Genomic DNA, 21,829 nt, shown 5'->3' with positions numbered 1-21,829 from the left:
CCGGGTTCCGGAGGGGCGGGGCCAGGGCGTGACGCCAGCGCGCAGCGGGGCGGAGCGCCGTGAAGACCCGCCCCCTCCCAACGGGCTCCACACCGCCTCCTGCCGCTGGTGGATGAAACCAAGTGTGAGGGGAAGACAGAGAGTCGCGCGCGCAGGGGTCGCGCGCTCCACCCGCAGGCACGCTCCCCGAGGCCAGCGGCCACCCCTCCCATGGCGGCGCAATATGGCCCGGCCCGGGGCGAAGGGGCGGGGACCCGGACTTGAAGAGCCGGCCTTTGAGCTAAAGGCGGGAAATGGCGGATTTCTCGGGACGCGGAGCTGGGTGAGTTGAAGCGCCACGGGTCTGGATTTTGTGGGGCCGGCGAGTAGACCATGGCCGAGAGCTGGGAGAAGTGGGGCAGCAGAGTTGGGGATTGGGGATTTGACCCCTTCAGGACCCCCGAGGGTGCACAGGCGCTGGGAGGCGGGAGGCGGCTTCTGCGCATGCTCGGCAGCCTAGGCGCGGAACTAGACTACGAGTCCCCAGTCAGTTGCTCGGCTGCGGGGCGATTCCTGGCTAGTGGCTCAACCTCTCCGTGCTTTCGCTTTCTTCCGCTGAGAAATGGGGCAAATGACGCCGCCGCTAAACCTTGTAGGCCTCGGGTGAAACTTAAAAGCTCTTAGAACAGTGCGTGGCTCTTGAATGTGATCTGTCGCGACTACAGTTATCATTTTATAGTGGGCAAGCGCTGGGCCACTAAAGTATCTCCTTTAATGCTCCCAACCCTTCTTTTCTATGCTTCCCCTTTACAGAAGAGATGATAGAGGCTCAGGGAGAGAAGGTCATTTGTCCAGGGTCACACAGAAAGAACAAGAGAGACGGACTCGGACCACTTATCCGGTGCCAGGCATGATTCCTGGCCTGGGTTTGTTTTATTTGTTCCCCTCGGCTGATGTTTTATTGTGCCAGTGCAAATTGAAGTTTAATAGACCAGCTGAAATCACTTGTGTTTTCTCCAGGATCCATTACGCAGTGAGATTGCCATTACCCTCTCCCGAGGTTTGGCGGGAGGTACCTGAGGCTGGCACAGGTGTAGTGAACCCACCACCCCCATCTGGTTGGACTCCACAGCCCTGGATCAGACCCCATAGGGAATCCATGCTCTGTCCCTTGCTAGGGACGAGCTGTTCAAACACTCAGGTCCTCGTCGGAAAACAAGGATAAAGCAGGCCAGCGGGGAGGTATTTGTAGGGTTGGGAGGGTTCTGTGAAGGAGCAGAGCTGCTGGCACCGAGTGAGCATTATTTGGTTGGTTGCCTCTCCCCATTGTGGCCCAGCACCTGCTGGGTCTCACTTGGGGTCCTCAGAGCCTGCTGCACAGGAGGTGGCTGCAGTGAGCTGAGCAAGGGGACCACTGTTTTGTGACCAGTGGAGCTTGTGCCCTGATGTCAGCAGGGGTTACAGTGCCCAGGCCCCTGCCCTGCCCCTCAGTCTGCTCCTCTTGAGTTGCTGGTCTCTGTTGGTAGCATCTCCCTTGCCCAGGCTGCACACCTGGGAGGCATCCCAAACCGTCCTGCCTCAGGGTTCCCTCTCTCCTATTACATCGAACTTCATTCTTTCTTTCCTTAAATAGGGGTGAAACACATAACAACATTTTATTTATTTATTTATTTATTTATTAAAGATTTTATTTATCTGACAGACAGAGACACAGCGAGAGAGGGAACACAAGCAGGGGGAGGGGGAGAGGGAGAAGCAGGCTTCCCGCCTAGCAGGGAGCCCGATGTGGGGCTCGATCCCAGGACCCTGGGATCATGACCCAAGCCGAAGGCAGACGCTTAACCATCTGAGCCACCCAGGCGCCCCCATAACAGCATTTTAAAGTGAGCGATCTAATGGCCTTAAGACATTCTCGCTGTGCAACCACCAGCTCTCTTTGGTTCTGGAACATTTTCATCCACCCAGAAGGAAACTTTGTATCCATTTTCAGTCACTCCCCATTCTTCATCCACCCCTCTGCTCCTGACAATCACAATCTGCTTTCTGTCTTTCTTTGCCTGTTCTGGACATTTCAGATACGTGGAATCGTACAATATGTGTCCTTATGTGTCTGTTTTCTTTGACGCAGGACAATTTTTTAAAGAGATTTTATTTATTTATTTTTTTAAGTGAACTCTACCCGCAATGTGGGGCTCAGACTCCTGACCCCAAGATCAAGAGTCGCATGTCCCATGGATGGAGCCAGCCAAATGCCCCCAGGATAATATTTTTTTTAAGTTTTTTTTTTTTTAAGATTTACTTATTCGAGAGAGAGAGCGAGAGTGAGCGAGCAGGGAGAGGGGCAGAGGGAGAGAATCTCAAGCAGACTCTGCCTCAGGGCTCCATCTTAGGACACTGAGATCATGACCCAGGCCGAAATCAAGAGTCAGATGCTTAAACGACTGAGCCACCCAGGCACCCCATTCCAGGATAATATTTTTGAGATTCATCCATTTTAGCATGTATCAGTACTTCGCTTCTTTTTAGGGCTGAATAACATTCAGGGTTTATTATTTCTGGGCAGGAACATACAGCCCACAAAGCTAAAAATATTTGTTGTCTGGTCCTTTACAGAGAAAGATTGCCATTAGGTAGGCTGAGCCCTTAAGCTGGAAAGTCAGAACTCTGCCAGCGAAGCCAAAGGGCTGATCAGTTCCTATTTGGACATCATTCTCCTCCGCCCTTGTGCCCTTGGCCTTGTTCCTCCCTGTCCCTGAATGTCCTTCCCCATGTACCTGAGCAAACAGGGCTTTGTCTCTCACCTCCCCTCACCTCTTTACCTGTCTGGGGTACTCTTCACATTGCCTGACAGGAAAACACTGTCAGGCAATGTGAGGGGAAGCTCCTCTCAGGGAAGGAGCACCAGCTATCACCAGGAGCATACAGTAGGTACAGAAATGCCTGATGAATTAATGAACCCCTGACTTAAGTTGAGATCTTTGGGGCTTGGCAAACCTGCTTGCTTTTCTCACTCTTGGACCCTTCTCAATTTCAGCCAGGCAGGGGCTCTGTGTCTCTGTTCCAGTCAAGGTGGCCCTGCCTCGCAGACATCAGCTTGTATGGGGAGAGGTTGGGGGATGCTGGGACTGAGTCGTCCCTAGTCTCCTCGCTGCCTTCCCTGAGCTTAGCCAACTACGTAACCATGTCAACAAGACCCCTATCTCCCTCTTCTAGGAAACCTTCCACGGGGGGTCCCGGCACTCCTGGTGGCGCCAAGATGAAAGGAAGAAGAACGCAAGGTGAGCAAAGTTGGAATCTAGCTTACGATCCAGTTTCAGTAAGTGCTTTTGGGGAAGAAAAAAACCAGGCCAGAGCAGGGGAGCTAGGGCTTTATTTCCTTCTAGTCACACCTTTGGGGATTCCGAGTCTCATCACCATGCCCTGCAGCCAGGGGTGTGGCAGGAGTTGGGGGGGGTCATCCAGGGCAGCAGTGGGCCCTTCCAGCAGCGGGGGTCATGGGCTGTGCCCAGGACTCACCACTAGGAAGTGTGGGTGAGGAGAGCTGGAGCTGAATTCATTAGCAAACACTGGAGTCTCAGTTTCTCCTCTGGAAGCACCTCAGGGGTGCCCATGCATCTGGTGTCTCCCTGTGGGTCTGGAGTCACTGTTCACAGCCTGCCTTGACTCTTGGCAATGCCGCTTTGGGCAGTGGACTCAAGGATCTCCCTCCTTGGAGCTCAAGCCTCTGATAAAAAGAATTGTTTTCTTCAAGTATGCTGCGTGCCAGTGCATGTCTCCAAGAACTCAGGGCAGAATTCTGGTTCCAAGTGACTGGAGGTTCATCCATTACAGCATTGCTTGATGATCTTGTTTATAGCCTTTATTATGTTTACAAGTGGTCTAGTTCTTGAACACAAATTATATCCTTCATCGTAACATTGCATCTCTGGAAAATCCAGTACCGTTCAAAACAAGTATGTATGTCCCGGTTTCTGGAAACTTGAAACTGCTTTTCAACTGTCCAGGGAACCCCAGGCCTCGGGATCCTTCCAGAGGAGCAAAACCCTTTGTTGATGGTATTAGGTTGAAAGCAGGATCGTTTCCTGTGCTTGGAAATGGGGGTGTTCTTTGCCCTGATCCCTCACTGGACATCCAGTGACAGACCCTTGGTGTGTCTTGATTTTCTCCCCTGGACACCACCTGGTCTTGGCCTTGACCCTTAAGTGCCTCCTGCCTGACTGTCTGAGCCCACTCACCCTGAAGGCATGGCTGTTCCTTGCCTGGGGCTCACTCAGGGCAACCACTAGCTCTTGTCTAGCTCCATGCTCCCCATTAACTATGGGTGCACCTCCTTTCCACTCAGGACTGTGGCCGCACCCCCAGCCCCAGTGAAAGATGAAATCCTGGCATGAAGATCCAGTTGAAATCACCGTGTCACTTAACCAAATTGTCAAGCTGTGTGACATTAACCATGTCCTCTTCCTGGGTCTCTTCATTAAAAAGGGAAAGTCCTAAGCTCTAGAGGTACCTAGAAAAAGTGTAGAATCGTGCACTGGATGCATGGCTGAGCACCTACTCCCTGCTGGGTGGTGGACCATAGTTGCAAGCAAAACAGACAAAAGTCCTGGCCCTCATGGTGCCTGGAACGGAAAGAGTGGGGGCCGTGAGGGGAGAGGGAGGCCCCTCGGGGATGTGAGACCTGTGAGGTGCCTGGAGGTGCTCAGGCTTCACCAGCTCATGGACCTGCAAGGGAGCCCATTCTCAGCCACCAGCGGGGCGGCCAGCCTGAAGGACACAGGATGTTCCAGGGAGGAGGGTTCCAGCAAGTGCTGTGTTCAGGATGTGGATGAAAATGAGTCTATGGGCTTTGGAGCAGGGAGATCTCGGCGGTCTTGCAGAAAGGAGTTTCTTTGGTGCAGTGGTGATTGTGAGAGCCAGACTGGACAGGAGTGGGGTTCAGGGAGAGCAGAGGAAGACGAACCACCATTGTAAAGGGGAATGGAGAAGTAGGGGGAGAAGGTATGGGTGGGGGGAAAAATAACAGGAGGATCGTTGAAGAGAGGAACTGGAGGGGGTGTTGCCAGGGCAGTGGCAACAGGGTGAGGGCTGGGCTCTACCCCAAAGCACAGAGTTCCCTCCACATGGTGGGGCCAGATGGCCTTGAACTTGGGAGGCTGCTAGCTGCTGAGGTGGGAGGTTCTCCTGGGGCTGCTTCTGTCTTCATGGTGAAGTAGTAACTGGTCACTAGCTAACTGGAGGGGACCCAGTGTAGGGGAAGTGGGAGGAGAACGTACAAGTGAGGGTCTGGGAGGGGGGTTGGGGAACAGAGCAGAGGACTGTGGGTGATCACTGGGGCCATTGTGAGAAACCCCCTTCCTGCGAGGCAGGCATGGAATTGGGGGGGACCTGGGGCTGGGCTGTCACCAAGGTATATGATCTTGGTGTTCAGCATGTCTCCCGAGAGTCCTGAGCTAGGTAAGGAGGTAAAGAGGCATGAAAGGCTCATATCATGAGTGGGTCATACACAGACTCAGGTGAAGGAAGGGGTTGTTGGGGTCCTGACCGCAGGGAGTGAGTTGGGAAGGGAGGAGGAGGAGGCGGCAAATAGGTGCCCTCCTGTGGAAGGTCTTTTATCCTGTCCCTGCCCTGCCCCTGAATCCACTTTCTGCTTTGAGCATATTCCCTTAACGTTCCTGTGACTCTCTGGGGCTCTGTCCCTAGCCTAGGGACTTATAAACCGTAGATATCCCACATGTTCTCGCATACAGTAGGTGTCCCATACATGCTCGAGGATGCTGAAGCATGGGATCTGAGAGGAGCAAGGGGGAGCAGCTCCCCTGTTCCTGCTGTTGATCAGGGAGGGCACATAGTACCTGGCTCTTGATGGGGGGGGGGTCGTCACACTCCACTATTGTAGTCTTGTTATAAACCAACAGTGTGTCCCCCACAGGTGGAAGAGTGGTTGAGTCCCGATACTTGCAGTACGAGAAGAAAACCACCAAAAAGGTAACAACATTGATTTGAATGTTCTGAATGGAGTTCCGTCGGACTTGGAATTCTGACCCAAGTCCCACGGGCCGGGCACAGCATGGTCCTGAATCCCTTTTGCAAAGACATGATCTCTATTGAAACCTGAGATTGTTCCTTTCAACCCAGTAATTCCTTTCTGGATTCTGTCCTGAAGTAGTTCTGTCAGGTGCCCAGCACACAGTCCCTGGCATTGGCTGGCATTTAAAAAACACAGGGTTTTAAAGAAGGACTATGGGGAAAAAATAATGGGTCTGAATCACCCAGTGTTAGAGGCAGAGTTTAGTGAACTCTCTGTAGCCACACCACGGAAATCATGCAACCGTTGAAAATGTTGAGATGGGGACACCTGGGTGGCTCAGTTGGTTAAGTGTCTGCCTTCGGCTCGGGTCATGATCTCAGGGTCCTGGGATCAAGCCCCGCCTTGGGCTCCCTGCTCAGTGAGGAGCCTGCTTCTCCCTCTGTTGCTCCCCCTGCTTGTGTTCGTGTTCACTCTCTCTCTGACAGATAAATAAATAAAAATCTTAAAAAAAAAAAAAAAGCTGTGACTAGAAAGTAGAAAATAAACTTCAAAAAAAAAGAAAATGATGGGATGAAGCACGGAACGACACAAGCACATGCATTGTGTGGCATTTAACGGAAACACTCAGTAGGTGACCCAGTTACGTATCTTGTTTGATTGTGTGCATACTGAGAATGTGGGGAGGTTGTGTTATTCTTTCCATTTTCTAAATTTGGTTTATGGTAAAATACAGTGAACTATTAATTTCTGCTCCCTACCTTTTACTCTGGTAGGGTGGAATGGCAGGTTCTTAATAAGGTGACTTAAGGGGCACTTGGCTAGCTAAGTCAGAAGAGCAGGCTGCTCTTGATCTTGGGGTCGTGAGTTTGAGCCCCATGTTGGGTGTAGAGATTACTTAAGAAGCAAACAAATAAATAAATAAACTTTAAAAAATAGTAATGTGACTTAAAATCCAACTTGAAGAAAAAGGACACCTTTTCACAAACTGGTATCACTTCTTGGGAGTGATTGGTTTTCAATGGAATTAATTTTTTAAGTTTTTAAATTATTTTTGTTTTTTAGAGAGAGTGTGAGAGAGCGCACTTGAGGGGGCGGCAGGTGAGGTAGAGGGAGAGAGAGAATCTTAAGCAGGCTCCACACCGGACGCAGGGCTCCATCTCACGACCCTGATATCATGACCTGAGCCTAAGTCACTACTCGGGTGCTTAACTGACCGAGCCACCCAGGTGCCCCTGGGCTTTTTTTTTTAGGGAAGTTTTAGGTTCACAGCAAAATTGAGTGGAAGGTAGAGAGATTTCCCATATAACCCCTGCCCCCCCGCCACACACACAGTTTTCCCCACTATCAACATCTCCAACCAGAGAGGTGCACTTGGACATTTGAGGAAGCTACATTGACACATCACCCAGAGTCCGTGTTTTACTTTGGTTTTTTTTGTTTCTGTTTTTTCTTTAAATTCACGTGATTTACTTTGTTGAAGTGATTTTCAACAAAAGATCACAGTCCGTGCCTCCTAATTTTAGTGCTGCCTTGTAAACTTGTTTACGAGCACCCGTGTGTCTGCATATGCTCTAGTATTTTCAATCCCTACGAGCTTGTCCGTTTTTTTTTTTTTTCATCTCTTAAGGTAGAATTTACATAAAGTGTCGCTCTTTAGCATTCAGTTCTGCGAGTTTTGACAAACTCATCCTGTCACAGACCCACCACAGTCAAGATATGGAATAGTCACCCCCAAGATCCCTTGGTTCTCCACTGAAGCCGGCCCCACTCCATCTCAGCAGTTATCTGATTTCTGTCCTAACCAGAAGGTCATTAAAAAGGTGTCACACAGCCTCTTGCATCTGACTTCTTTCACATAAAGGAAAGGAGGTCCCACCCTGTGGTTGCCTGTCACAGTTAGTGCTGGTTCTTTCTAATGGCTCAGGAATATTCCACAGTGTGAGTGGGCCATAGCGTGCTTAGCCATTTGCCAGTGAAGGACATTTGGTCTGATTCTCGGTTTTGCCAATGGTGATCAAAGCCACCTTAAACATTCTCGTGTGGGATTCTGTGTAGACATGCTCTCGTTTCTCCCAGGACAGGAACTGTAGGGTAAGTGAGTGTAGTTTCGACTGACTTGTAGGAAACTGCAGCTATTACCCAGAGTGGCTGCAGCTCTTGACATTCCCACCAGCCACAGAGGAGAGCTGGGTGGCTCAGTCGTTAGGTGTCTGCCTTCGGCTCAGGTCATGATCCCAGGGTCCTGGTCTGCTTCTCTCTCTCCCACTCCCCCTGCTTGTATGCACTCTCGCTGTCTTTCTCTGTCAAATAACTAAATAAAAATCTTAAAAAAAAAAAAAAAAAGATTGAAGCCATTCTAGTGGATGAGAAGTGGTAGCTTGTTGTGGTTTTAATTTACATTTCCATAACAACTAGTGATCTTGAGTACCTTTTCATGTGCTTATTGGCCAGTTCTGTATCTTTGGTGATGTGTTCTTTCAAATCTTTTGCCTTTTTTTTTTTTTAAGATTTTATTTATTTGACAGAGAGAGAGACAGTGAGAGAGGGAATACAAGCAGGGGGAGTGGGAGAGGGAGAAGCAGGCTTCCCGCTGAGCAGGGAGCCCGATGCGGGGCTCAATCCCAGGACCCTGGGATCACGACCTGAGCCGAAGGCAGACGCTTAACGATTGAGTCACCCAGGCGCCCCTCTTTTGCCATTTTTTAATTGGGTTATTGGTTTCCTCACTGTTGAGTTTTGAGAGCTTTTTATATATCCTGGATACCAGCCGTTTATGGTGATTTTCAAATATTTTCTCCCGGTGGGGACACTTCTTTTAAGTGTCTTGGGAGGAGCAGAAGTGCTCAACTTATGGATTTCTGCTTTTATGGATTGTGCTCTTGGTGTCTTATCTAAGAGATCTTTGACTAACCCAAGATCACAAAGATTTTCTCCCATGTTTTCTTCTATGGTTTTTACCGTTCTTTCATAGTTTTAGATTTTACATTTAGGTCTGTGATCCATTTTGAATTAATTTTTGTATCTGGCGTGATGATGGAATTGAAGTTCATTTTTAAGTGTATGGATGTCCTCTTGTGCCAGCACCATTGTTGAAATGACTTTCCTTTCCCCGTCATATTATCTCATCACCTCCATTGAAAAGCAATTGACCTTTTTTGTATGCATCACTTCTGGACTCCATTTTTTCCATTGTTCTATGTGTCTGTCCTTAGGCCCCTCACACGCTGCCAGGATTACTGTAGCTGTATAGTCTTGAAATCAGGTAGTATAAATTCTCCCACTCCATCCTTTTCCAAAACTGGCTGTCATAGTTCTTTTGTTTTTCTTTCTTTCTTTTTTTTTTTTCCTTAGAATGAGAGGAAGTGCGTGCACGTGCGAGCCGGGAGGGGCAGAGGGAGAAGGAGGAGAGAGAATTTTTTTTTTTTAAGATTTTGTTATTTGAGAGAGAGAGAGCATGAGAGAGTATGAGCAGGAAGGGGGAGAGGAGCAGAGGGAGAGGGAGAAACAGACTCCCCCCTGTGCAGGGAGCCCGGCAACTCTAGACTCCATCCCAGGACCCCAGGATCGTGACCCAAGCTGAAGGCAGACGCTTAACCAACTGAGCCACCAGGTGCCCCGGAGGAGAGGAAATCTTTTTTTTTTTTAAAGATTTTATTTATTTATTTGACAGAGAGAGAGAGAGCGAGAGCAGGAACACAAGCAGGGGGAGTGGGAAAGGGAGAAGCAGGCTTCCTGCTGAGCAGGGAGCCCGATGCGGGGCTCGATCCCAGGACCCTGGGATCATGACCTGAGCCGAAGGCAGATGCTTAACAACTGAGCCACCCAGGTGCCCCAGGAGAGAGAATCTTAAGTAGGTTCCACGCTCAGTGTGGAGATTGACGCGGGGCTTGATCTCATGATCCTGAGATCGTGACCCGTTCCTTTAATTTTCTGTATGTTTTAGATTTAGCTTGCCATTTTCTACCAAAATTTCTACTGGGATTTTGAATGTATAGAATTTTTGCATCGGTTTAGGGAGGATAACATCCTGAAAACACCAGGCCTTTCAATCTATGAACATGGTACACGTATCCATTTAGTTGGTCATGTTGGATTTTTGTCATCAGCGTTTTGTAGTTTCCAGCGTATAGACCTTCCCTATATTTTCTTAGGTTTATACTTAAGTATTTGCTGTTTTTTAATGCTATTATACGTGATACTGTCTTTTTTTTTTCTTTTTTATTGATGAAGACATTTTTTAATTGAGGTATGATCAACATACAACAATATATTAGTTTCAGACATATAACATAGTGTTTCAGGATTTGTATATGTTGCAAAATGATCACCACAGTGAGTCTAGTTAACACCTAATACCATACATAGTTTTGTTTTTTCCTTGCTGAGAGCTTTCACATGGTACTATCTTTGAATTTCACTTTCCAGAGTTGTTCATTGCTAGAAATGTGATCTTTTTATATTGACCCTGTATCCTCCAATCTTGCTAATAAGCTCACTAGTTTGTTTGGTTTTTTAAAGATTTTATTTATTTATTTAGGGAGTGCGTGCATGCATGCACACAAGTGAAGGGGAGGGGCAGAGGGAAAGGGAGAGCGAGAATCTCAAGTGGACTCTGCTGAGCACCGAGCTCCAAGCAGGGCTTGATCTCACGACCCTGAGATCATGACCTGAGCTGAAATTAAGAATGGAATGCTTAACTGACTGAACCACCCAGGCGCCCCTTACTTACTAGTTTTAGTAGCATTTGGGATTTTCTTTGTAAATCATGTAAGAAGAGAGTTTTATTTCTTCCTTTTCAACCTGTTTGCCTTTTAGTTCTTATTCTGAGAGCCCCAATAGGAGGTTGAATAGGAGTGTTGTCTACATAATAAAATATTTTTGCTCTTTATGAAGTTTTTTTTCTGCTTATATGTTACTATTATTATAATGGCTTGCTAGCTCCATGCATTGCTTGTTTTTTTAAATAAGTTTTAAAGATTGATACTTGTACAAAAACTTTGTTTTTCTTCATGACCAAAGTAATATGTTCCCTGCAAGTACTATAAAGTATACAGAAAATCAGTTGGAATCTGCCATGTCAGAGATAATCACTGGCAAACATTTTGGTGGTTCCCTATGTTCTATGCATGTGAGGGTATCTTTTTTGATTAATTTGTTCTATATATATGTAATTAAATGTCAGAACTTTTAAGTCTATCCCTGGCCTCAAAGTAATAGCCAATGCAAACTGCACAGGCCATGAAGGGGCCCCTTCTCATGAAGGGGAGGTGTCTTGTCCCCTGAATCCTGAACGTCATGTGTTCTCCTAACAGGCTTCTGCAGCAGATGCATTAAAGACCAGTGGGAAGATGCCAGAAGGGGGAAGGAAACTCCAGCTGCTCCAGAAGAGCAAAGGTGTGTAAAGATGGAGGGAGGTTGGGGCGCCTGGGTGGCTCAGTCGTTAAGCGTCTGCCTTCAGCTCAGGTCATGATCCCAGGGTCCTGGGATCGAGCCCCGCATCAGGCTCCTCGCTCCGCAGGAAACCTGCTTCTCCCTCTCACACTCCCCTTGCTTGTGTTCCCTCTCTCGCTGTCTCTCTCTCTCTGTCAAATAAATAAATAAAAATCTTTAAAAAAAAAAAAAGATGGAGGGAGGTTGTGAAACAGCTCTGAAGCTCAACAAGTGATGAACATGGTGGTGAATTTTGTTTTCAAGTATGCTAAGGTGAAACTCCCTCTTTCTTTCTAGGAAGTGTCAGAAGAAGGAGCTAGTTAAAGAATGTCCGTGTAAGGACAGATCTGAGGCATGTGGGGAGCTTAAGGGGAATGGCAGGGCAAGATGGCAGGTTACTTCCTGAGCAGCCATCATGGCGCTTCCTTGATCGTGTGTCCCATTTCCTGGGTGGAACTCTTGAGAGCAGGACTCAGCGTGTGAGGCCTCATCTTCTTGCCTCTCACCACCTTGGGTTAGATCTTCCTCGTAATGGTTTCCCCTTAATCGTTCTAGAAGCTGTCACCAAAGTGCTATGCAAAACTTGGGAGTTTTTCTGATTGTAGACATACGTGTTTGTTGTAAAACGAAAAACAGCAACAAAAAACAGAAAATGTAGATAAGGAGGGTGGACACTCACTCATGAGCTGCCACTTCGATCATTACTGTGTATTTGGTGTTCAGTTGTAGTCAGTGTGCTCATCCTAGAAATCTGGGAAGGCCCCTCCTCAGAGTAGCACTCCATCCAGCTCCTCACATGCCCACTTCTCCAGCAACACTGGGTAGCTCTTTTGCATGAAAGCAGTTCACAAAAAGCAAAACTGTTTCTTGTCCCACACCTCCTTGTTCAAAATGGCAACAACTGTGAGTCTCATAGGAAAAATTAAGTACAGTGGACCCTTGAACAACATGGGTCTGAACTGCATGGATCTATTAATATGTGGGTTTTTTACAGTACAGTACTGTAAATGTATCTTCTCTTATGATAACGTTTCCTTTTTTTCTTTTTTAGCTTACTTTGTTGTAAGAGTACAGTTTATAGTATATGTAACATGTAAAATATATGTTAATTGACTTTATATTCTCAGTAGGGGCTCCAATCAGAGACTGTCAGTCGGGGGATTGGAAAGTTGTTGATCGTGGTTTAGATGTTTGCTCAGCACCTGTGCTGCTCCTTGACCTAGGCGTGACTGAGAAGCGGCTCATGGAGCTGGGGCTGACTTTGTAGTCTTTCCTCATGCAGTTGGGTTGGGGGCCACGCGGCAAGCCGGGAAAGCTGGCGTTCGGCCCAGAGGGGTCAGAAGTTGGGTCAGCCACATCTTTTTTTTTTTTTTTTTTTTAGATTTTATTTATTTGAGAGAGAGAGACAGAGATAGTGAGAGAGAGAACACAAGTGAGGAGGAGAGGGAGAAGCAGGCTCCCCACAGAGCAGGGAGCCCGATGTGGGGCTCGATCCCAGGACCCTGGGATCATGACCTGAGCCGAAGGCAGACGCTTAACCGACTGAGCCACCCAGGCGCCCGGGTCAGCCACATCTTAAAATCAGGGTTCTCACCCACGGGCGATTCAGACTTAGAAATGTCTGGACACGTTCGGTTGGTGTGAGCGATGGGGGAGGTACGCTACTTGCGTCTGATGGGTGGAGGCCGGGGCTGCTCCTCAGCAGCCAGCCACAGCCAGCACAGCCCCGGCCCAGAGAGCGATGCAGCTCCAAATGTCAGTAGCGTCAGGGCTGAGAAACCATAGTTTAAACGGAACCACCCGAATTGAGACGGGCCACCAGAGACTGCTTGATTGAGTTCCATCGTATAGCTCAGTAGGAAATTACTTTTCTCGATGGAAACACAGTACATACGCATGAAGGAACATCGAACCCGTGCAAGAGCGATAGCAGTTAAAAAAAGTCCTGTCTTCCACCTCAGGTTTCCATCCTCTTACCCAGGAGGTCAACAGACTCCTGTTTATCTAGAATTTTTCAAAAATTTTGGACGAAGGGTACCATACCGTACACATTACCGTGGTGTCGCTCTATTTATTTCCACATACTCATTTTCTCAACTGCATGGGCATTCATTAAATCACTTGCTGTTTCTTTGCTAACACAACAGAGAGTGTTTTGCATGCCATCTGTTCGTTTTGCGGCCCGCTGGAGCCCTGGCTTGGTTGAAGCCTGCTGTACCCCACTGCCCATTTCAGGTGGCGTCAGGCATAACTTCACATGGTTAAATAGAGGGTAAAGATGAAGGGAACTGCCAGGGAAGATGAACAGTCCAGAAGCTGCTGGAAAAAGAAGGGAAAAGCTGAGGGAAGAACAGGTACATGGTGTGTATCAGACTTCTATCCAGAACATAGCGTTTTTTATTAAGCAGCAAGGCATATTTGCAGCTCTGGGTTAGAGAGCCTGCGTCACTTGTCTACTTCTACCCTGAAATATATTCACCTTGCTGGCTGGGCATTTGCAGAGGTGCTTCAGCCTTCTGTCCCGCTCACCTCCCAAGACGCTGACTTTTTGGAAGCAAGTGGTAGTGTTCCACAGAGTTGCCTGCTTCCCGGTGTAGGCGTGCAGTGCCTTGCAGACTGTGCTGACCTCTGGGGATTCTCACTGGGTCCACAGACGGCAGTGGAATCGGGAAGGGTGACCTGCAGTCCACGTTGCTGGAAGGGCACGGCACCGCCCCGCCGGACCTGGACCTCTCAGCCATCAACGGTAAAGCACTCACCTTGGCCCCCCCTCACTGCCCCCCGCTTTGCCCCAGCGGGCTGCCGAAGCGTGCTCTGAGTTCTCACCCTCAAAATGCTCTTCTTGACCTTAGACAAAAGTATGGTTAGAAAGACTCCGCAATTAGAAAAAACGATGTCGAAGAAGACTGAGTCATCGTCATTTTCTTCTTCACAGAGAAAGAGCCCGGTAAGTGTCCGAAATGAAAGGGAAGCTGCGGAATTAGAGACGTCTGATATTAGCTTCTGCCCTGTGCACATGCCATGCGAGGCTCGAGGCTCTAAGATGGAACAAGCCAGCCACACGTTTTAGGACAAACCCAAGACCACACATGTCCTCAGAATATACGTAGAGTTTAAGTTGCCCCAAGTACATGTACAGGAGTCATTACTAAGGCGAGATCATGTGAACAACAGTGCCTCGTTTGCTGATGCTGTGCTAGGGAAAGCACCAGGCCAGGCCCTGGGTCCCGGGGCAGGACGGCTGGGCTGGGGTCTCGCTGGGGTCGGAGGCCCGCGTCCTGGCTCCAGTGTGGCACTGATTGGATGGGTACCCCCCCAGCTGACCCTGGACCAGCCAGCCACGGGACGGGGCCGGACCATCCCCTTCCTTCTCACAGGGCGCCCAAAAAGACTAAAGGAGAAAATAGAAACAGCGGGTTGATACACAGGAGAGAATCATCAAACTACTAAATTAAGTAAAGTTCGTAAAGGGTCGGTTTCTGCCCCTCCGGGGGAGAGAGCTAGGCTTATACCAATTCACTGGCAACCAAAAATGTCTTTCTCTCCTCCTCAAGGACCTGTCGGAGGCGATGGAAATGATGGAATCCCAAACGTTGCTCCTGACCCTGCTGACCGTAAAGGTGAAGACAGGACCTTGCTGGCACGTGACGTGGGTGGGGGGCAGCCTTTGTCAGCCGCAGGGCTGGAGTGCCCGCTCGTCTGAGCTCCTGTTGTGCACTTGACAGATGGAGAACGGTCTCGCTTCATTCGAAGAAAAGGCAGAGAGGAACTTACTAATAATGTGTAAAGAGAAGGAGAAGCTGCAGAAGAAGGCCCATGAGCTGAAGCGCAAACGTCTCCTCACTCAGAGGAAGCGGGAGCTAGCAGCCGTCCTTGACGCTCAGGTCAGCGGTGACTGCAGTCTCCGCGCCGCGTGTCTCGGGAGGGGGCGAGCCCGGCAGGGCACTCGCAGGGAGTGCTGACGGGAGGTGTCCCTGCCCCCTGGGTGTTGGTATGTGACAGTCTGTAAGAGGACGAGGCTGTAATGTCAAGTACTAAGCAGCCAGAGGGACCTGCCCCTTCCATGCACGCATGGCATATTCTTCAGGCCCCTGAGGCTTGTGCCCAGTGAGGCAAAGACGTGAGCCGCGCCTCCCCACGGGGCCAGGGTGCTGGTGGGGGACGCCGTCTTGGCGCCGCGTGGTCAGCGTTGGGACAAGAGCCAACCCCTGGCACCTGGAGAGGGCCCGTCCGGAGATGGGGCTGGTCCTCTTGAGTGTGCAAGGGTACTAGGGCTGCCGTAACTAGTACCCAGGGGCCGGGCGGCTTAAATGACGGCCCGGGATTCTCTCACGGTTCTGGAGGCAGGACATCTGAGACCAAGAGGTTAGCGCTTCTGGTGCCTTACCAGGGCCAAGAGAGAAAGCTGTGTCCTCGGTCTGTAGCGGGCCATCTCCTCCCTGCGTCCCTTCACTTGGCATTCTCTCTGTGTGCTTGTCTGTCTCCAGACCTGGCTCACTTGAACGACTTCACCTTAACTCGGTTACTTCTGTAAAGACCCTGTCTCCAAGTCAGGTCATATTCTGAGGTGCTGGGGTTGGGACATCCACAGAGGAATTTGAGGGGACACGATTCAACCCCTAATACCCAGTGTATGTGTGTCTATGTGTGTCTGTGTGAGAGAGAAAGAGAATGCTCTGCAGCCAGGCCCTGGGCTAAGAGCTGGCCTCTGTCCTCATGGAACTTAGAGTGGAAGGAAAAGAAAAGACAAGCGAACAAATACATTCTCACAGGCCCGCATGAGGTCCCTAACAGCATGTACAAGGGGGAAGGGGGTTCTTACGAGGGGCAGGCCTTTCGGCTCAGTGCTCTGAAGCAGGAGGGCCCAGCTTTCTTGGGTCCAGTGTGGTCCCACTTGAGGGCCTGGCCCTGGAATATTCTGGAAGCCATGTTCCTAGTGAAGAGGCCTGGGCCACCTTGCTATCGGCTGGGCTATTGGAGGGCAGCTGGGAGTGAGGGGAGAGACCCCCACACCCACGGAAGCCTCCTGGAGGATTCCTTAGGAAATCCTGAAAGCACAGCACTGTATCTTCACCTCACAGGTACTGTGAACTTCCCAAGTGTGTGACTGGGTCTTGTCTCATAGGCCTCTTTCACTCCTGCCTGCAGATCGAAATGCTCAGCCCCTATGAGGCTGTGGCCGAACGCTTTAAGGAGCGGTACAAGACATTTGCCACGGCCCTGGACACCACGAGGCACGAGCTTCCTGTGAAATCGATCCACCTGGACGGGGACGGGCAGAGTTTCTTAGGTAGGAAACGGGGTGGCTGCCGGGCAAGGGGCAGATCCAGTGTGGGTTGGTGCTCCTTGTGTGCCAGCCACCTTTATCCATTTGTGTCACATCACAGCCTCCTCTGAGGTAGATGGTGCATCCCTCATCAGATGGCAGAGGACAAGGGAGGCTGGCAAGGCTGCGGTTTGTCCGGGGTCGCGCTCTGAGTAAGGACCATGCTGGGATTTTAAGCCAGGTCTGTGGACCGGCCCAGTAATTTCCAGCCCTGCTGAAAGACACTTCTGTGGAGCAGCTGCATTCCCCCAAAGGGGGTCTCTTCAGAGATGCTGATCTTCACCCCATCCAGCTTTCTTTTTTCTTCTTTTCTTTTTAAGATTTTATTTTTAAGTAATCTCTACACCCATCGTGAGGCTCAAAGTCGCAAACTCAAGATCAAGAGTCACACCCTCCAGCGACCAAGCCAGCCAGGCGCCTCAACCCCATCCTGCCCTCTACACAGAGCCATGGGATCCCTCTCTTGCATAGGGTTCCCACCTAATCCTTCACGGGAAGAAATCAGCAAGCATGCTTGATCTTAAAATTCTCTTTAGAGGAAGTATCTTCCCAAAGCAAGTTTTCAGTTGCCTTAGTGTCTGGTTATTTCCAGGCAGGGCCCTCATGAGCCATCTACATACGTCTAGTTTGAGGCTGATGTAGTAAAGCATCACCACCTAAAATCAGGTGGACAGTCCCTCCAGAACTTGCCACAAACGCAGTTCAGGATCACAAAGGCTGTTGTTGTATTGGTAATCTCAGAGATGATTCCTGATCCACCTTTTCCCAGTATGGATAAGTAAGGGAATCACATGGAGTCTTGAAGAACGAGGCTTGTGGAGCGATTATCTGCGTGCAGGTGTCCGGTTTTATAATGACAGCAGTCAGCTGCACACCTGCGACTCGGACTCCGTCTCTGACAAGTGCCGTAGGTGGTGACTAGGAGTTGGGATCGGGGAACGGAGGAACATCCCACGGCTTCTAGAATTAATGGACAGGGCGCCGTGGCTCAGTTGGTTAAGCGACTGCCTTCGGCTCAGGTCATGATCCTGGAGTCCCTGGATCGAGTCCCGCATCGGGCTTCCTGCTCGGCAGGGAGTCTGCTTCTCTCTCTGACCCTCCCCTCTTCTCATGTGCTCTCTCTCATTCTCTCTCTCTCAAATAAATAAATAAAATCTTAAAAAAAAAAAAAAAATTAATGGACAGACTGGGTAGCTCAAAACACCAGAAGCTTATTCCCTTCAGTTCAGGGGTCCAGCAGTCCAAAATCAGGGTGTCCACAGCGGTGAACCTTTCTGGAGGCTCTGAGGGAATATGTGTTCTGTGCCTCTCTCCTGGCTCCCGGTGTTTCTCCCCGTTCTTGGCATTCCTTGGCTGGTGGTGGCGTCGCTCCAGTCTGCCTGTGTCTTCCCACGGCCTTGCCCTTGAGCGCCGCTGCTTCTGAATTGCCCTCTTCTCAGAAGGATGCCAGGTCACAGACCTCACTGTAACCCAGTGATGTCGACAGAGACTCCACGTCCAGTAAGGTCACGTTTGCAGGTACTTGAGATTAGGTCCTGAACACGTCTTTTTGGGAGGAGGCAGTGGAGACCAGAACGAGGAGTAGAAGAGGATGGGTGTTTGTGGAAGAACCCTTATAATGTTCTCAAAAGGTTACGGTGTCCGGTTGTGACACATCGTGTGTACAGGTGTGGCATGTGCTGGAAGTGGAGAGCTGCCGGTTTCCTTAGATGCAGGCCATGCTCTCGGGGCTGAGGGGTGCAGAGATGCCAGGAGCGTGGAGTGGGAACCACAGGCTTTTTGTTAAGTTGCTCGCAGGCCAGACTTCCTTGGCCTTTTGTGTTGGTTTCTGTTGAGGACGTTGAAGTGGCCTTCCGGGTCTGTTCCAGCGACTGCCCGGCTGGTGCACACGCCTGATCTACGATCTCAGGCCCCCGTGGTCTCCGGCACAGGGGCACAGAGGCCGGACCAGCACATGGAGGTTGTCCTCCACGACCCTCTCTGCCTTTGAGCTCTTCACGATTCCAGCATAACACGCGAGCATTCCAGGGAACAAGAAAAATCCCGTCAGCCACCCAACTTGCGCATCCCTTGCTTGGGGCACCGTGAAACCCTTGGCTGACTGTCCCTTTCTTCCTCCAGACGATTTGCAGCGGGAGTTGATGACCACATGCCATCTGCTGGAAGAACTGGGGATCGGCAGTTTAGAAGAAAACTTGAAAGCTCTGGACCTGCTGAGCGAACTTAAGGAAACGACCCAAAAAAAGGATCTGGAGCTCCGAAGGTATTGCAAAAAAGATTTGAAGTTGGGAGCAGCGGGTCGTGCTCCAGAGAGGGGGCAGCTCTGGTGTTTTCAGAGGCTGGGGGTGCAGGGGTCCGCTGCGGCAGGGAGAGGGGACTGGGCAAAGCACCTTGAACTCAGCCCAAACCCCCGTGTGTGTTCTCAAGCAGCCACGATAGAAAGGGGGCTCTAGCGTCACCCGTCCTGTACTTCCCAGAGTCAGAGCACTTCTGGTGCCCTTGGATGGGTCTGCTCGTGCTTGAAGCATCTCCTGGGGTAAGGGCTTGGGGTGCTCTTCTTGGAACTTGCTACTGGAAGTATAAATACATATAGAAAAGGCATGGATCCTAACAGTTTAGTTGATGGGTTTCACGAACGTGTGCCCTAGGGAAGCAGCCCCCAGGCTGCAGTGCACCCCACAGCCCGCTCCCCCAGCAAGCCCCCTCGACACCTTTCTCAGTGCTGAAGCTTTCCCCTGGGTTTTTTTTTTTTTTTTTTGACCGTGGGGCTTTCCTCCTCATCTTCCCTAAAAGAATCTCCTTTCTCTCTCCTTCCTAATGCTGAATGTGCTTCCTGAAATGTCTAAAGCATTTGAAAATTACTCGTAAAAAAGAGCTGCCCCCTACTATGACGTTTCCTTCTGTGTGCACCCTCAGATGAGCTCAGCACGCATCAGAGGTTCCAGATTACAAGGGTCCCACGTTCGGCTGGCCAGACACGCTCCTTCAGTGTGTGTTTCCCCACCGCCGTTTACACTGCGTGAGGGCCACCCCTCCATTCATGGCATGGTTCCTGACGCGGTGTGGGTGTTCCCTAAATACTTGGTGAATAAACGAGTCTTCTTTTGCACCTGCCCGGTCCTGTTCTTGCAGGCCTCTCTGAGTTCTGCTCAGATTTGTTCTGTTCTTAGTTGTCCGTGCTTTCCCAAGAGCACACGGGAAGCAGCCGCCTTCCCCACATTGCAGCCGCAAAGGCCGAAGCCCCCCTGGTTCTCTCTGGCTCCCGGGCACAGAGGGCGAAAAGGCTTCATGCATCCTGTCGTTTCTGCAGGAGCTTCGCCCAGGTGCTGGAACTCTCCGCCGAGGCAAGTAAAGAGGCGGCCTTAATCAACCAGGAGGTCTGGGAAGAAGCCCAGGGCCTGGAGGCCCCCAGCCGGTGGTACTTCAATCAAGAAGGCGCCTGTGGGGAAGCTCCGGGAGAGGTCGGGACGCCACTCCTGTTGGGCGCTGGTGAGCCACACGCGGTGTGAGTCTATACGCAGGCCATGTCCCCCCCGCACAAGTGGGGACCTCCCTGCAAACCGCCGGGAGGAAAGCCCACCTCCTCCCCCTGGCTCAGGGCATACGTGTGCCATGGCGCGTGTGATGCTGTGGGAACTCAAGCACTTTAGACACTAGTTTGGCAATGTAGCTGTTTTTGTATGAGCGTATCACTTGATATTTAAAGAATAAAACTTTTGCATTTGAGCCTTGGTTGCTACGTCAGGGGCCAGGAGAAGGCTCGTGTTATTTTAAGTTCTTCTGAAGAGCTGCTCCTAAGCCTTGGGACCTCGGAGACATTGTGAGTGTTTCACTTGCACGGGGATTTCATGTCCTTCAGTCATGAGGTGCCTATCCCTTTACTTTCCTTCAGCAAATTCGGAGTTGGCCCTCCGGTGGAAGCTCTCCACCCAGTCCAGAGTCCCAGTGCTGTTGCTGCAGGCGCTGACGGGCTCTGGGCTACACCCCATGCCCAGTATGGCACAGAGGATCAGCCCTCCAGCTCTTGTCTGCACTGCGTGGGCTCCGGCCACCTGGGTGCTTCCCAGGTAGCGTGCCTGCGTTGACGTTGGCTGGTTCCCGTTTATAAGCCTGTGTTACAGCACTGGGTATGGGAACGTTCCCCAGAGAGGCGCGGTATCCGTTGACATGCGTCTGAGTAAAAGAGACGCAGCCACCGTTGCTAAGGCCGCTCAGACGTGCAGGGCTCTTCTTGTCCAGCTTCCGCCTTCGCCCCGCCGGCTCTTGCACTCCTCACCGGGCCTCTCCAGTGGGTTCGGATTGACAGTTGCGGGCAGGGGAAGCGCTCCCTAGGGAGACGCAATAGTCGTGCCCATGAAATAGGCACTAACGGCCACCAGCTCTTCCCGTCAAGCCTGTGGGAACGTTCCAGTCTGTCCCCACTTCACCCGTAATTCTGTCAGCCCGCACATTCCCAGTCTGCGCGTCCATTCACAGCCTGCTCTGGGGCTTCCCGCGGAGCTCCTGGATCAGAGTTCCAGAAACTTCTCTCCCACCCCTGACCACTTTGTCCCCCATTCATGTGCGGAAAGCGTTGGGTCCACCAGAGGGGACACCCGGGAACCCCGGTCCTTTTGTCAGTGGTTGTCTGCACTTACCAGCTCACTTACTGTCCCTCAGGCCCTGTCTCCTCCGGTTTTCAACAGCCAGGGTTTCCAGGGCCCATCGCAGTTTCCTGTTGAGCTGTTCCTCTGCGGAGGAGAGCTCTTGGCTGGTTGTTGGGCATCATAGGCTATCAGTATGTGCCCCAGTCTGAGGGAATGGGACTCGGGTCCACACGGTTGCAGGTTCTGCTGCGGTTCCTTTACAGCACTCTGGGCGTCTGCGTGTACCACCGGGTAAGCAAAGCCCGTTCAGAATCCCAGTCTGTTCCCTCCAGGGAGCCTACCACGGAGCCATCTGCAGGCTCTGTCTCTCACGTGGGTAGACAGAACAGTTCTTATTTTTAAAGATTTTATTTATTTATTTGACACAGAGAGAGAGAGACAGAGAGGGAACACAAGAAGGGGGAGTGGGAGAGGGAGAAG

General features: G+C 50.6%; 1 protein-coding gene across 1 annotated transcript; it reads left to right on the top strand.

Annotated features, from left to right (window-relative positions):
- The first annotated feature begins 115 nt into the window (after window positions 1-115).
- HAUS8 (HAUS augmin like complex subunit 8) lies at window positions 116-20,489 on the top strand. Its single transcript, XM_081815012.1, has 11 exons — window positions 116-322; window positions 3,193-3,257; window positions 5,909-5,964; window positions 11,320-11,401; window positions 14,091-14,183; window positions 14,290-14,384; window positions 14,992-15,057; window positions 15,163-15,321; window positions 16,586-16,727; window positions 18,885-19,026; window positions 20,074-20,489. The coding sequence occupies exons 1-11, from the start codon at window positions 294-296 to the stop codon at window positions 20,270-20,272; spliced, it is 1,128 nt and encodes a 375-aa protein (XP_081671138.1). The 5' UTR covers window positions 116-293; the 3' UTR covers window positions 20,273-20,489.
- The last annotated feature ends 1,340 nt before the right edge of the window (window positions 20,490-21,829 follow it).

This window comes from Leptonychotes weddellii, chromosome 1, assembly GCF_054177405.1.
Source record: "Leptonychotes weddellii isolate Sample4059 chromosome 1, ASM5417740v2, whole genome shotgun sequence".
In the NCBI taxonomy this organism is placed as follows: Eukaryota; Metazoa; Chordata; class Mammalia; order Carnivora; family Phocidae; genus Leptonychotes; species Leptonychotes weddellii.
Note: the sequence above shows the minus strand (reverse complement) of the source record. Positions and strands in the feature narration are given on the sequence as shown.